The sequence below is a fragment of the Onychostoma macrolepis genome, chromosome 09, assembly GCF_012432095.1.
Source record: "Onychostoma macrolepis isolate SWU-2019 chromosome 09, ASM1243209v1, whole genome shotgun sequence".
In the NCBI taxonomy this organism is placed as follows: domain Eukaryota; kingdom Metazoa; phylum Chordata; class Actinopteri; order Cypriniformes; family Cyprinidae; genus Onychostoma; species Onychostoma macrolepis.
In genome coordinates, this window is record NC_081163.1 from 13,150,827 (window position 1) to 13,163,991 (window position 13,165).

At 37.1% G+C, this 13,165-nt stretch overlaps 1 protein-coding gene across 1 annotated transcript in view; it reads left to right on the plus strand.

The window, feature by feature from the left end:
• Positions 1-1,332: 1,332 nt before the first annotated feature.
• The window catches only part of mao (monoamine oxidase), a 41,145-nt gene continuing 29,312 nt past the window's right edge, over positions 1,333-13,165 (plus strand). The window contains exon 1 of the mRNA XM_058787725.1: positions 1,333-1,450. Coding sequence (XP_058643708.1) covers positions 1,402-1,450 — 49 coding nt within the window. The 5' untranslated portion in view covers positions 1,333-1,401. The remainder of the gene's footprint in view (positions 1,451-13,165) is intronic.

Genomic DNA, 13,165 nt, shown 5'->3' on the forward strand with positions numbered 1-13,165 from the left:
CTCATTACGGTTCTGTATGTGAAGCTTAACATACTTAGTCGAGCCATGATCCATCGCTGTGACACGGTGGGATTTTATACGTTCCCATAGCAATGTAGAAGTGACCGAATTGAAAGGGAACGCTTCCGGTTACTCACGTAACCTCAGTTCCCTGAGATGAGGGAACGAGACATTGCTCTTATTGCCGGATCTTAGAATGCCAAGTTGCTTCAGTCAAGATTCTGAATGGATGACGTACAAGCGCTGCCTTATATAGAGTGGGAGTCCCCCTCATGTTTTGCGCGCTTGAACGCCATTGGCCAGTTTCACTGGCGTGATTCAATAAGGCTTCAGTAGTATTTGGAGGAAGGGATAATTCCCATAGCAATGTATCATTCCCTCATCTCAGGGAACCGAGGTTACATGAGTAACCGGAAGCGTTTTCCATTTTCTGCTTCATGCGCACTAGTGAGAGAAACACTGCACTGAGCGATTGTGAACCGGTAGACAACACAAGTTAAAAAATTGCTGCACAGCTCTGCTTCCCATCGCAAAAGAAAACACTGATGTTTGGGCTTTCAAAAACCTGTTACAGGTGAATTCAGTGGCGGTTTAGCACATTAAAACAACGCTGATGACACACACTACGTCAGGGTTTGAATTCGCATATGTTCATTGGTTGTTTTCTAGACCTTTTGCGTCAGAGAAACAAGCGCGTAGCCATCTTTAGAATTTTCTCTTTGAACTTCAGTTTTCGCTGTTGAAGAGTGAGCTGGTGAAGTGGATTTACTTATTGTAAAACACTGAGTTAACGAAAGTTATCTTGTGCATTGTAATGTTCGAAGGTGATGTCATAACATGTCAGTAGACCGGGAAGATTTTAAAACCAGTGGTTAATTCATAAATTCGTACGACCTTACCTTCATGCTGTGGATGTACAAACCGGAAGACAGAAGACAACGATCGCTGTGCTGAAAAGGGGCGGGGCTACAGTGCACACTACTGAGTGAATTTGTAGCCTAAATTTAGTGAGCAATTTCAGACACAGCAAAACAGTGAAATGTTGAGTTCTGGAACGCTGGTTGACCAATCAAATTCGAGGACCATGAAATGACTCTATCATATGTATATATATTTTTACAATAAATTTATACACTCATTTTATTAAAATTGTATAATCAAATGTTCGTATATTTTTTTAAATATCTATTTGTACAATAATGTTGTACTGTTAAAATAGAAATATGTGCTCCTCCTGTTGGCACTCATTACATAGCACGCAGATGGGAGCTTTTACCCCAGTGCTCTTCTAATCTGTCATTCCCAATGATAGGAGGCGGGGGCGGGGCTCAGAATGCTTTGAACACAGATGCGGAGCGGCTCTTCTGCTCTGAGCGGAGCGCCAGTGAAACGAACAGCACCATGACTGCGAACGCATACGACGTGATTGTGATTGGCGGAGGCATCTCAGGTTAGTGTCATCAAAATAGCGCATAAAACTTAAAATAATCTCATTGCAATTGACGCACTGTTAAAGTAACTTTATATCACTGAAGATTACAGGCTAATGGTAGTCATGCTGAGTTATGATCATCGTTATAGAGCAAAATAAGGCGCGCGACAGACCCGTGCTGAACGACTATTCCATTTCCTAAGAAGCTTAGACACCTTATAACAACACTGTACCATGGCTACGTTTAAAAATGATAATGCATATTTACGTTTTAAATAGGACTGTGTTAGTTTGCCAAAAGGACAGGGTTAGTTCTGCAGACTTCAAGTGAATTTGCTCGCGGTGTCACCTGAACTTGCTCTTCCACTTCCGTGACATGATTATTTCATATTCATAACGCCAGAGGCAGAGGCAGTTAAGTGGTAAGCAACAGTGTTGCTGGTAGCTGGTACCATATAAGCTGGTAGTTATATATAACATGCCCATTAACTTTTTTTTTTTATAGGCTACTCAACATGATATTTTAGTTTAAAATATACGTGTGTATAAACAAGTGTATATTTTTATAAATCACGTTTACCTTCACTAGCTCATTTAGAAAGGTCCTGCAATATGACAGTTTATTTTATTTTTTTTGAAAGAACAAATATTTCATAATTTCTACTGTTAGGCTAAGCATCTAGTATACTCTGCATTTATAATAATTATAGAAATATATATGTTTTTGTTTATAATAGTTTTAGATGAATTATGTCAAACTAGATAACATTAGCTGCCCATTTTGCAATGTAAACTACCCATCCTTATTACACTTTGTCTGCAATACTTGATTCTGATTAGTCAATCACTGCATTCATCAGATATTTCAGAATAATGACCAGCAATGTTGCATAACTGATCATCTATCCTTGTGGTCTTGTTTTATGTCTCTAATAATTTTAACTGTATATTTTAGCTCAAACAATATTTCATGTCCATTTATTTATTTGAAAAAGATCTATAGAAAATCTTGTTAGATGCAACATGTTCTCAAGACATGGGCATTTCACACCTAAAACTATATTTAAGGTTATCTTATGTGGAATGACATTGTCTACTCAATTTCAAACAATATTTTTATCATTTATTATTTTATAATCATACATTATACATACAGTTTTAATCACCTCATATTAAGATATTTCATAAAATATATTTTCTTTTAAAAATGTTGAGCAAGACCATTTAAAATGAACTAGAAAATGCCCAAATAATGTTTAAAAATGACGAATGTGGTTAACCCAGAATATACTTTTTTTTTTTTTTTTAATATTTATATAAATGTTAACGTAAACTGACTTCTAAAAAGAAAATTCCTTAAACATGCGTCAGCTACACACATATGCTGCAGTCCTCGCATGCACATACTTGCAATGCTCTGGTGCTCTTCATAGGCTTAACCCATACAAAATCATTGTTAAACATTGCTTTGAAGAATGTGTATGCAACTCATGGTTAAATAAGATCAAATCAGTGTAGCGTTAAAAGCCTAAACCTGTCAAACTCTATATCACAATAATCCCAATGAGAAAAGTAGTGTCCTTTGACCCTGGTGGAAAACCCACACTTCCCTGGGAAGTTGATTTTACAGAGATTGCAGAGAGATTTATGAATATCTTGCACTACAGTAGGATGCAGTATTGATTAGAAAATACTACGTGATAAGGATTCTGTTTCAGTCGGTCCTAGAATGTGACCTATTTTGTGTAGAGTTGCCTAAAAGCACAGCATAACGTCCTTATGATTATGACCTGACAGGAAATTCCATTTACTTTGTTTAAACTGACTTGTTCCCACAGTGAATATGCATTATTATATACAGGCGTGATAATTTAAACCCAGCTCAGAGGGAGTGCACACAGGATGAAATATTGCTTGTGTAAGAACAGCATTCATGGATATACAGAACTGAGCAAAACAGCATCAAGATGTCCTACCGATAACCTGATGGAAACTTTATTTCTATTCATGCAGACAGTATTGATGGTTTCGATTTTATATGATATGCAAGAAGACTATATACTATATACTGTATACTGTAGTTATGTAGATCACAGTTTATTAACTCTTAATAGGCTACTGATTAATCAAACTCAGACTTTGTTTCAGAAAATAAAGGTACTACTCTGCTTGAAAAAAGCCAATGAATGTAATCAGTCACTATTATGTAACAAGGCCACACATGGTGCACCATGGACCCGGCATCACCCAAACTATTGCTGTAGAACCTTTTCAGAATCAGAATTTTGATTCACTGCCAAGTTTATACGAGTCAATGCTAAACAAACTGCACTTTTGAATCTGTAAAACATTTGCCATTAATGCATGTGTGGAATATTGCACGTCATTGGTAGTGTGAAGCTAGTTACACATTCACCCTCTGGTCAAAGGTGCAGTGCAATTCATGCAATGACATGTAAGTTATTTTTCATGATCTGATTTGTACAGTAATGCATTAAAAATGTTGCAGTTCATGTAAATATGATCCAGGACTGTCTGCTTTTGACACATGGAGTAGATAGAAAGAGACAAAAGTTTTTTCACAAATTGGCTGTCATCGTACATCCATCCATCCATTGCGGATGTTTTTCACCTGTTGGCCTTTGAAGAAAATCAAGAGTTTCTTCTTATTCTAACCAAACCTCATAAAGTGGGTTGAAAAGAAATGCAACATTGCTTCGGGGACCTTTTAATAACGACCCAGCACTCCCTGCAAATCCAATTACTATTTGCAAAGCCACTGGAGGTGCTCAGAGAGACAGCATGTTGGCAGAGGTGGTAAACAAAGCTGACAACTCATTTTTATGCTCCCTGGGATCCAAGAACACCCGACAGCAAATGTGTATTTGTGTCTGTTGTCAAGCGCCACAGGGGCTGTGCTTGACATAGAAGAGAGACAACTGAAGCCTTTCAGCTAAACAATGGAAATGACACCTTTACCCTTGTGACGTTATTGTTTCATGTCAACGACTGAATTAAATTGTCACAGTTTACATTTAATTCCCATGTTTAAAGTCGAAGTTCCTGCAGCTCAAACAGTAGAGTGCTAGCAACGCCAAGGTCATGGGTTCTATTTCCCAGGAACTAATAAAATGAAGAACTTGAATACAATGTTTTAGTTGTTTTGGATAGAAGCGTTTGCTAAATACATAAATGTAAATTTAAACCATAATTTCTGTACCACTAGTCTTAACAAACAAAACAAAAATAACAAAAGGAAAATGAACTATATTTCCTGAAATATTACTGGCTCTTTCTTGTGCAAACGTTGCTGTCATGATCCTAGGATGTTTTATATATTGTCAGCATGTTACCATGATGTTCTGGTTGCAAGGGCAATGTTAGGTGGTTCCTTACTTGCCAAAACAAAAGAGCCCAAGTCTGTATTGCAGTTGGTTTCTAAAGGAGAGTCTCAAGCCATATATAATGTGATTTTATTGGATATTTTGGCTCATTTTAAAGTAAAAATGAGCACACCTTTCTTCAATAAGTCAGGCAGTTTGAGGTATCATTAAGGTCCATAGCGCAAATTTCTTGGCAAAGATTATTGTTTACATATAGGTTTTATGTAAACTTTATTTTTTTAAATCTCTCCACTTCTGTCACTGGTCAGAAAAACAGAAAGTCCAGCACCCAAACTCATGACATTGGGTGAACCAGTGCTGGACTGGTCTTTGATAGCACCACATAACCACTCTGTTTACGCCCATCAGAGAAATCAGCCTACAAATAATTTAGGGTGTTTTGTGTGTGGTTCAGCTTGTATATCTGAACAAACAAAGTGATATCAGACGCCCCTAAAAGGACCCAAAAGAGAACCGTATTCAGACCACCTGATGTCAATGATGTCCCGGTACGCTTTTCGTTTAGATTTTTTTTTTTTAATTAAGAAAAAAAATGTACAACTTATCTTCAATCTTATCTGATAAAAAAAAAGGAAGTTGAATTAACATTATGCATAACGTATGTATTTAATTTTAAATTTGACTGAAATACGTTATTAAAGTTCTGCAAATGTCTTGACCGGTAACATGATCAGGGATTGCCAGCTCTTCCTCTCCCCCTTCCACGTCCACTTCATCTTCTAAGTTTTCCAGACTCCAGTATTCCTCTGCTGCACAGAATCTGGGGTCTGAGTCCTTATTAAGTTGTGGTGTGAACAAGAAAGGGTTTGAGGTGATCACTTCAGTGCTGAAGAGTACCAAAAAAAGAACCAGGTTCTCTCTTGTGTTCACTATATTTGGAACACCAAAAGGACTGAGGTCACTTTGGCTGGTTCCCTTTCTGGTTCACTTTAAGTGAACTGGGTTTGGTTCTTTTAAAATAAACTATATGTGAAAATAACCCTTAATGATAGGTGAATGTGCATATCAAATTAGGAAAGGGGAAAGTATTTTTATATAAAGTTTCTTTATGTCTCTTTGGGCTTACATGTAGAAATAGCTGTCAGAAACAAAAGCATTAGGAAGTTGTTTTGCTCAGAACTCTAGTAGGTCTCAGCAACAGCTCTCATGGGGTGTGCAAGTGGAGGGCAGGAATTCCACATCTAATTGCGGAGGCTGTTGACGCTGACGCTTCCTGGTGAGTGTCCTGCTCTTGCTAAAGAACTTTGGCATTCCTGTTTTGGAAGACAGCCAGGAAAGGCCGGAAGCATGGAGATTCACAGGCCGTTCCTGTGAAGTGTCAGAATGGGTCACTTTTACAATGTGGTTTTGTGCTTATTGACAAGGTATATACACATACCAGTGGCGTGCGGTGGTGTTTTAAAATGAGGAGGCAGTTATAAGTTTATATATATATATATATATAAATATATATAAAATTCATGTCTTAGTGTGTTTACACTCAGTGCAGATAGCTATAGATTCTGTTTACAGCTGGATTTTCTGCTAATTATACTACTTATTGCAAACCGTGGCAGTTCTGCACCTCAGTATTGTAGTACATTATAAAACAGTATGCAGTAATAACATATTCAGTGTAAATTATAGTTTTAATTCAAATTACTAAATGGATGTCACCTTACTGGGACATTAAATCCCTCCCTACACCTACCATAACCCTACCCGATACTTTAAGTTCAACTTTTAGATTATTTCCTTCATTATTATTGAAAATACATGCCTTTCCGACGTGATATCTGATTTGAAAAGGTGGGGGGGGGGTAAGTTCGGCAAAACACGGATTCGAACCCGCGTCGATCGCGTCAAAAACGACTTCTACAAGTAATTCACCATCTGCGCCATTGGAGCTGTTATTGAATGATGGTCTTCAGTAATGCTTTGTAATCACACGTTGGTGGGCGGAGTTAGTGTAATGCACTTGTAAATAGACACTCCGTTTTTTATTTGTGAACTGATGCTCAGCTGTTTTTTTTTTAATAGTCAACTTTTTTTCGGCTCATCGACATAAAAGCCCTGTCACAAAAATTGTCACAGCCACGAAGATACATCTTTCATTTCATCAAGCTGAATGCTCACTAAAAACTGACACAGTCATCATGTTTTCAAGCCATTTCATGTTTCATTTTGACATGACACAAAGCAGTGATATCTAAGCGGGAGAGTTGTTTACTTACTTTATAATTAGTCAATAACGCCATTATTTTCTTCATTCAGGCCGAGAGCTCGCACGAAAACAAGAGGCGGGATTTATCGTACGAACCAATCACCTCCAATGGTGGTGGCATTGCCTCCTCTCACGTGATTTCCCCCCATTCATTTCAATAGGTGTGTTCGATCGGCGGCTGACTTGAAGAAGTGCATGCCGGTTAGAAAATTTGTCCGACATGAACTGGCGCCGACGCCACGTCACTGTCACATGTGGCATCAAAGTAGTGCAGTTTCTCCAGAGCAACTGCGGGAGCGCTGATGACCACACAGCTGTTTCACGATTGGCCAAATTCACCACATGACAACAATGACGTGTGTTTCTAACATCCTCAATAGAGTGGGGGAACTATGATGTCACTTTGTAGGCGAAAACCCGGAAGCGAGTTAGCATTTTAGCACTTCCGGTTCCAACGTCCCAGAGTCAATGGGTTTTCTGAATGGGATTTTGGTTAAATCCCTAAAATAAGGTCCGTGGTTCACACAGGCTCAAGATACTTTCACGTTTTATTCTACGACATAAAACACACCAGTTACACCCCACTCGTGATTTCTTTAAGCTGTTATGTTTCTTAAAAAAGACGGTTGCTAACAAGTTGCTAAATGGGACTACAGACGCTGTCGGAGACATTAAACGTCATCACGCCGAACAGTTTATCAATATACAGTATTTTCCAGTTGTAGTATAATTTGTAATTCAATTAATTTTAGGATAACCAATGAATAGTTTACAGAATTTTATATTGTTGTTCGATGTTGTTTTTTTTGCTTTGCCCCTGAAATGCGACACACGTCCTATTGGTTTTTTGTCGAAGGAACCAGTTTCATGCTAACCGCCGATCCGCCTACAAAGTGATGTCATAGTTCCCCCACTCTATTCCAATACAGCTCACAAATATTATTTTACTAGGAAAATATCACAATCGTGTGAAAAATGGAAGCTAAGCCAAACTTTGAACATTTTATAAAAAGAGATTAAACAAATGGTACTACTACATTAGATAAAATTAAGAACAAAAAAGCAAGAAAGACCTATGAAGCTTTTTGTTACTTTAAATTGTTGTAATTTTACCCCTGGCATGAATTCACTTTACATATTCTTATGAATGTTTATTTGTTTTTGTACTTGTTGTGAGTTGTATATGCTTGTACAAACCTTTGTATAATTTTTGCATAATAATAAAAAAAAATACTGCCCACAAATCTGTTTTTAGAACAGTAAAAGCTTTTTTTTTTACTGTATAGTCACAATGTTATAATGAGTCACATTTAATAATAAAAAAACACTGATAAAGGCTTATTGGTATTTAAATAGTACATGTTTATGTTGAACTTTATTCTTGAACAGATGGCCCTGTATTAAGCAGTATATAAAAAGTGTTTCTGTTGCTCATGAAAACATTTCTGAAACGTCCGTGCATTTGACAAATACTGCATGTTATTAGGCTTGTTTGAGATGCGCCTCGCCTGAAATGTAGGCGAGAGTAGGCGGCTGCAGTGAGGGGAGGAGTGAAATAAGAGCAGTCAAGACGGACAGTTCTGACCTCTCGAAGTGGAACAGATACCAACGAGATCAAAGGCAGATATCGCGTTATTCTCACTCATATGCTGTGCTGCTGATAAACATGATATAATTTCAGTTCTGTTGCTTTTATATGAATAGCAATATGATGAACAAGACACTCAAAGTGCTTGCTATTTAATTCCATACGAAATGCGTATTTGTCATCCATTTCTACTTCAATACAAACGTGTATTTTAGATTTTTATTGAAATATGGCAACAATCACATATCTCACCCAGAGATCGCACTGTCATAGTGTTTGGAAATATTCATGCATAATTTAGATACATAATCGTATGAAATCAGATTTAATAAATAAAACATTTTAGAAGAGAATGCAGCATCACGGTTGTCTGAACCAATGAGCATTAGGCTGTGTCGTCAGTCAGTCGTTTCCCATCATGCTTTTGATCAGCGCAGTCGGTGGAGAGCAACTGCGCGCGACTGCTCAATCCGACACAGCCGCCTCGCCGTCGCGAGAGTTTTTTGGCACACCTCAGGGTGACATCAGAGCAAGGCGGACCTAACTCGGACACTTTTCTAACCGGCATGCATCTCGCGGCGATCACCGGTGATCGGTTCTGCGCAGATTTTGCTAATCTCAAACAAGCCTATTCACTTCATCTGTGATAAGAGTATCCAAACACCGCGAGAGCATCACTACCGGAAGCAGAAAGAGTCCGACTTCACGTCTCCGCTTTCAATTCCGCCCCCGACTGCAAGCGGCTATTCTCGCCGATAGGTCTGTGCGGCGCCGCATGAAGTCGAACACACCTAATGAGCCTCCAGAAAAGGGCGCATTCGACTTTAAGCGGCGCTGTGCAGAGAGTGTATGACATCAAAGTACCGTGAGAGCGATAAGAGAGCAGATGGATCCTTATGCTTTCGAATGGCTCTCGCGGTACTTTGATGTCATACACTTACCATTCTGCGCAGCGCCGCTTAAAGTCGAACGCGCCTAAAGTCACGGCACGCTTTGGGGTCTCTGTAGAAAGTCAATGGACCGAAGGGAGGCAAGCCTCCGCTGTAACTTTACCTGCAGGTGTCGCTGTTGGACAGTGTTACTTTATGAAAACGAGTGACTTATAGAATTTTAATATCATATTTAGTCATATTTGCGCTGTTTTATTTTTGTAAAATCGATTATTTTCTCATCCAATTTTGAGGAGAGGAGACACTGCCTCCCTCGCCTCCTCGGAGGAAACGCCCCTGACACATACCTCTTCATGAGTGTTTGTGTAATGATGGCTTTGCAAAGACGTACTACCATTCAGAAATTTAGGGGTTAGTTTGTTTTTATTTGTTTATAAATAAATAAATAAAGGTGTTTTTATTTAGTAAGGATGCATTGAATTGATCAAAAGTGACAGTAAAGATGATGTTACAAAAGTATCAAATAATTTTTTTGGAAATCTATTCATCATCAAAGAATATATAAAAAAGTGTTTCACGGTTTCCACAAAAATGATTAAGCAGCAAACTCTTTTACACATTGATAATGTAAGAAATGTTTCAGGATATTAGAATGAATTCTAAAGGATGATGTGACCATCACAGGAATAAATGACATTTTAAAATATCTTAAGATAGAAAACAGTTGTCAATAACATTGCACAATATTATACAGTAATGTTATAATTTTTGAACAATACAGTTTAGAGTGTATTTTTGATCAAATAAATGCAGCCTTTCTGTGCAGAAGAAACATAAACATTAAAACCTAACCAAACCCAAGCCTTTGAATGGTAGTGTCCAAAATAAAACTTCAGTCAGACATTGCACAGAATTAACTGTAAAATAAACCAGACTTAGAAAAGTTAAACTTTTCTCAACATTGTCGCCTCAGACACAGCCACATTGATTTAGGTTGCAGTCACTCGTTTTCCTGGAAACTGCCAGCTCTGTTAGACAAGACTTTTGGTTGTTTTGTCAGTTCAGAAATGTGTTAACACCTCTTCAAAATTACGGAAACAATGTTTATTTCAGTAATAAATACAGCTGTGGATCTCTGAAAGTGATTTTTAGAGCTCGGCACATTTTGATGAATTTGGAATCATTCTTTAATATCTCCAGTCACTCTCTTTATGATCCTTTTTTAAAAAACATAGTGGTAAACCAAACATCTGAACTTGGAAAAACATGTCTGCATAGTCCTAGAGAGCTAGGGAAATACTCAAATGCCTAAATGCCTTTTTGCAGTGTCCTCTAAGCTTGTGTAAACAAACGTCATTGGCCTGGTTTTTTCCTCTCTGAGCCGTGCAGAGACGAGCCTGTCTCCAGCTTGACTGGCTTCGTTATGCAACTTAAGATAATACTGCTCTGTTCCTCTCTTAGAAGAACAACTGTCCTCGTGGTTGCAGGAGAACATGCCATTTCACTGATCTCTCTGTAATTGCTTTTCAATAATGCATCTAAACATCGATGTTGGAGCCTATTATAGAAAGCAATTGCTTCTAGAAGAGCATGAAGCATCAGGAACTGTGCGTGCTGTCACGTACATGTTTTTGAAATTTAAGAAAACCTCCTTTCCTTTGTGTTGAATTGACTTGGTGCATATTTAAACCATGTAAAGGAATTAAGCATGCTTTAATGTAGACAGAAAAATGCATTAAAGTTCTTGTTTGCTGTGCTTTCAGGTCATAGGCCCAAGCATGTTGCTGCTGCACAGCTGAGGTTAGAGAGCAAATTACTTTGTTATTATAATACTGCTAAAAAAAAACTAACCACAAATATTGCTTCTCTAGTTTATTTACCCTGATTTAGGGATACTTAGATATTGGTACTGAACAACGATGTGACTATTTTATGTAGTGTATGATATCTTCAAATATGGAGATGAACATTTCTTTCATTATATTTCATGCATTTAAATAGGAATGCACGAAATATTAGTACCATTGGTTTTTATTTTTAATAATGTATTTTTTTTATTTCTATTTTATATATTGGATGATATTGTATATTTAATTGTTAATGCTCATTTTTACCTATTTTTTACATAGATTAGATTTCTTATGTTATCTAATGTTAAAGTTAATCTTTAAAAACACTAATAATTTGAATAATTCTGTTAAATCTAATATTTTGCATAATCTCTGAATGATTATTCTTTATATTATCAATTTTATACTTGCATTACAATACCTAAATTCATTTGTAAAATTTAAAACCATTCATTTTAGTTTATTTTCAATTTATTTAGAAAAAAATATCACTGTTTTGATATTGAACGCTGTTATTGGCATAACATGAAAATAATGCCTAGTTTTTCGGTATAGATTTAAATTATTATATTGGTCCATTTCTATCTAGTCAACAATACTCTCTCAAAGTCCTGGTTACTTTTGTCTTGTGCGATTAAATGATGAATGAGCTGCTTGCTAAAGCTGATATTAGAATTTTAATTGAGGGATGAACCACAGACTTAAAGGTGGCCTGTGTCACCTCCAGTCTATGGCTTATTGACTGTTAATGTGTTGTGATAATGTGATTGTGCAATTACCACTACAGCTGACAGACATAGCCTCTTAAATGTGATTCTTCTTGGTCTGTAATTGTAGGTTTTATTAGGGTCTGTAAGAGTGCAAACAAAGCAATTGGGTTTAGATTGTAGTATTAATACTAATGGCAAATTGTAATATGATAGAGTTCTAGACCTGACCTTTCAAAGGAACAGAGTTGTAAACTAATCCTGGCCTATTTTGGAAAGACATATTGATGCAATGCATTAGTATAAAACAGTATTCCTGATTTGAGGTCAATTGTTATAATTCTCAATGACAATGCTGTTGCTAATGTCTTGAGAACAAAAATGTAAATAACATCAGTTTTTTAATACTTGTTTGCATTTACAACAATTGCATGCATGAATATATAAAATATGCATGCGTAATTAATTCAATGTTTCACCATGGATGCAAACGGTAGACTTTACTTTATAAAAACTACTTTTAATGCTCATTTTAGTTAAATGTAGAAGGTTTGGTGGTCAGCTGCAGCATATAGTAATTGTGCAACAAGAGAAAAGTGCATAACCCTGTTCTTACAGGACAAATTGATGCTGCATAAGATCCAGATCAGGCCTATAAGCTAGTATGTTGTCTGATTTACCGTCTTTACCTTTTGTTTGATGTCTTATTGAAAAGCCTAATCTTGTTATGTCATGTCAATTAGAGCAAGAGTGCACAGCCCGATTCTTGTTCCCAGTGAATACAGGGAGGTAATTGGTATAGATTTACCTTTGCCAAGCGACTGCATCTTTATATGTACTGTTGCCACGGAAACCCCATCCACCCTCAGACTCTTGTTTCCTAGTAAATGGCTCCCTGAACCGGCACCAACAAAAGGAGTGAATCCTAAATATGTTGTTTTATCATGATCAGCTAGGTCTCTATAATATTGTACGTGATCAGAGGACATTTTTAGACCAAAACACAACACAGTTGCATGTTATTCCTTACCGCCTCAATTATGCTACAATAATGAAGCACTGCTTGTGAAATATAATCATTAGAATAGATA